This window comes from Olea europaea, unplaced genomic scaffold (genome assembly GCF_002742605.1).
Source record: "Olea europaea var. sylvestris unplaced genomic scaffold, O_europaea_v1 scaffold2909, whole genome shotgun sequence".
Lineage (NCBI taxonomy): Eukaryota > Viridiplantae > Streptophyta > Magnoliopsida > Lamiales > Oleaceae > Olea > Olea europaea.
In genome coordinates, this window is record NW_019247660.1 from 14,531 (window position 1) to 18,235 (window position 3,705).

At 34.5% G+C, this 3,705-nt stretch overlaps 1 protein-coding gene across 1 annotated transcript; it reads right to left on the bottom strand.

Moving 5' to 3' along the window:
- Nucleotides 1–573: 573 nt before the first annotated feature.
- LOC111384400 lies at nt 574–1,584 on the bottom strand. Its single transcript, XM_023008675.1, has 3 exons — nt 1,419–1,584; nt 1,217–1,283; nt 574–1,039 (listed from the first exon to the last, which is right to left on the bottom strand). Exons 1-3 carry the CDS (start codon nt 1,582–1,584, stop codon nt 574–576), a joined length of 699 nt encoding a protein of 232 aa, XP_022864443.1.
- Nucleotides 1,585–3,705: the final 2,121 nt, after the last annotated feature.

A 3,705-nucleotide genomic window follows, 5' to 3' on the forward strand; every position in this document is an offset into this window, starting at 1 on the left:
AAATCCAATTTCTCTATAATCTTCAAGAAATGAAACAAGTCCTTTCAATAGGTCGATCGCATGATCAATGTCCATGGATTCAGTTTGAAGAAATTTACTCACAATATTGACTGCATACAACAACCTATACCAGATTATCATGCCAAGCAAGAACTCAAAATCCTGAAGTTCATGTGTTGCCAACGACTCGGCTTCACTCTTTATTTTAGGATCTTCGTTAGTTTCAGCCAAATCAAGTAATGCTTCTCTTATCTGTGCAGTTTGCTCCATTATAGGTTTCACACTCTCAACATGACTTTCCCAACGTGTTTGTGACAACGGCTTTACTGTCAACCCTTTTACATTATCTTTAAAAATTTGCTATCGCTTGGTAGAAGATGAAAACAGAGTGTAGATGCGATGTATCACTCCAAAGAATGATACAGCTTTGGAACAACAATTCACCATATCACATAACGCTAGATTTAGACTATGAGCGCCACATGGAGTATAGAAAGCTCAGGGATTCATTTCAAGTACTCTTCTTTGCACACCTCTGTACTTCCCACTCATGTTGGATCCGTTATCATACCCTTACCCTCTAATGTCATCAATATTCAGATCGAGTTTGATCAAAGCCTTTTGAAGCTCGGTTGTCAGTCCAAGTCCTGTTGTGTCATCTGCCTTCAAGAATTTAGGCCAATGTTCTTCAACTATAGGTAAGTTTGCCGAATCATCTACAAATCGTACTATTAACGACATCTGCTCCTCATGACTTGCATCTGGAGTACAATCAAGTATAACTGCAAAATATTTTGCATGTTTAACTTTCTTGACAATTGCATTTCTCACCTCATTAGCTAACAACTGTATCAACTCATTTTGAATTTTTTTGCCAAGATACGTGTATTGAATCTCTTTTGCATTAGCCCGCCGAAGGTGTTCTTTCATTATTGGATCAAATTCACTAACTATTTTCACCATTTGTAAAAACAGACCATTGTTCTCAACATTTAGCCTCTCATCATCTCCTCGAAATGGCAAGGTGTTTTTGGCGAGTCTTTTTACAATAGCGATTATCTTTGTTAGTACATGCCTCTAATGTTCTCTTTCCGCATCGATCAACAATTCAACGCTTTTATCAATTGTAGTTTTTGTTCGAAGCCTATTTTCCAATTCAATCCAGCTAGTCATGCAACATAAATGCTCTTCATTTCCTTCATGACTTTTAATAGACCGATGCAAATTATGCCAATCTTTGAATCCATCGTTACCAAGTTGTCCAACTCTGGTAGCATTTTTTACTGTTTTAAACAACTTACAACAAAAGCAAAAGATCCTGTCCATAGATATTGAATAGACTAGCCATCTTCTATCAATTGTTTACCCATTTCGTAGCAATTGCTTATATTGTGAAGAATCAAAATGCCTATTTGTACAATCTTTCGGAAACGAGATGTCATCAACTCTTTTTGGACCCCTTTCAACTAAGTAATCTCTTGTTCTCTGATCAATAATTTTCCAATTCCCGGGATCATCCAAATTTAGAGAAGAGCAACCCTCTTCTTCCTTGTCATCTACTTCATTAATACATGCATGTTTCATCACCTTTTCTTCCTTATCATCTACTACAACATAGGCAGCTTGACTCACTTCTTCATCCTTATGATCTACTTCATTAACACATGCAGGTTGAATCTCTACTTCATCCTCATTCAACGTATTTATATTGTTGCTTTTAAAGTACTTGCCAATATCCCCTGCTTGACTTTGAATTAATGAAATCTCAGTTCGTTTCCTTTTTCTCTTTTGAGCACCAGACTCATATTTAGGAGGCATGGTGTATGAGTCTATATCTGATGCTCAATGATTAACCTAAAAAACAAATACAAAATATCTCAAATCATCACACAGCTAGAGTTTTCAATATAGTTATTATGTGCGCCTATGCAATTGTTGATCCTCTAATAGTCAATCATATAAGCCGACTAGGCCACAATTATATAAGCCAACAAGGCTTCAAACATTTTCAATTTCTTCAATGACAAGTTAAGGCAAGCCATTGCTTACCTGACAAGTAGAATTTTGACGAAAACTTTGGAGTTACACTTTCAAGAATTCCAATGTCACAAGCTCACAACTCTTGACCTTGAAACAAAAATTTCACATCAAACGCACCCCTAAGTAAGATAAATACATTAATAAGCAAGGATGAGGATGAGAGAGTGCAGGAAAGAAGGGAGGATGAGAAATAACTCCTCCAAGGATAGGTACAAAAATATTTTATTCATAAAAAGACCTTAGATGGCAAAATATTTTAGATTAACACTACAAGTAACCGACTGTATAATTACCATTATTTTCCAAGTTCTACGAATATAGACATCATTTAACTGGATCATTAATGTCATAGCGCATATTCAAATCAAAATTTTCTATCTTTAGGGTGATAAGTGTTGAGTGAAGGTGGAACTTTATGTAATTTGAAGATGGACAGAATCTGTTTTTCAATTTCTATTGTTCCAACTTACTTTCTGTACCCTTGATCTCATATCGCAATTCCCAAACTTTTACCACACTTATATAATACTCGCACGTAAATATGTTATTAAATCACAAGTAATTTATTTACAACCTGAAAATCAATCCCTTTTATTTAACACCAAATCGTGAATTTTTATTATGATCATTTATATACTTCTAACACAAATTTATCTTTGTATTTATTTTGTAGATATTGTGTGTAAGTTTTCATGCAATTAGTATGAGCATATTATTACGGAGTTCCATGCTCTGCAAAATAAGACAAAACAACCCATTTTTCTCACATGGTATCAGAGTGTATATTCTTTGTCCTCCTGCTTCTTTTCCTTTTGATCTTTTGGCCGTAATTGTCAAAAAGCCAAAAATTGCACAACCTTCATTGCCATTGGATTTCCATCTCCCTAAAACCAAAGAATTGCACCTTCATTTCTGGTCTAAATTTTGCATAGTAAAGAGGTCTTTTTGGACTTTTTGTTCAAAACAGGCATTTTGGAAGCAAAAATATAGTTTTGCTTCCATATTCAAATAATCAAAAGAAAAATGCAACAAGAAAAGCTCCTTTAAAAACAAGTGAAAACAATTTTTTTCATTATTCAAAATACTGTTCAACCCTCTACCCTAACCTCCCCCCACACACACACACCGAACAGCCTTTTTCATTTTTTGTACCTATCCTTGGAAGAGTTATATAACTTAAAAGAACTCGGCTATACTGCGGAATGCTCATCACGACAATCTGCAGGTTTAAATTAGTTTAAGACTTGCTATGAAGTCATCCCAGCATAGTTATATAATACTTTCCATAACATGATAACAAGAATAAAAGTTGTATAAATCATAGCAAATAAATACACACAAAAAATGTAAATAAATCATAGCAAATAAATACACTCAATACAAGTGTGACTTATAAGATATATATCTATCTATCCTGTATGAAGTACTAAGGGGTTAGGAGACTTGATGGAGGCCTTAAGGTTAAAGGAATTGGATATTAAGATTACAAGCCACCAAGCATTAAGAAGTAGATGTCTTCTTTCAATTAAAATCTGATTTTTGTACCTATCCTTGGAGGAGTTATATAACTTAAAAGAACTCAGCTATACTGCGGAATGCTCATCACGACAATCTGCAGGATTAAATTAGTTTAAGACTTGCTATGAAGTCATCCCAGCATAGTTA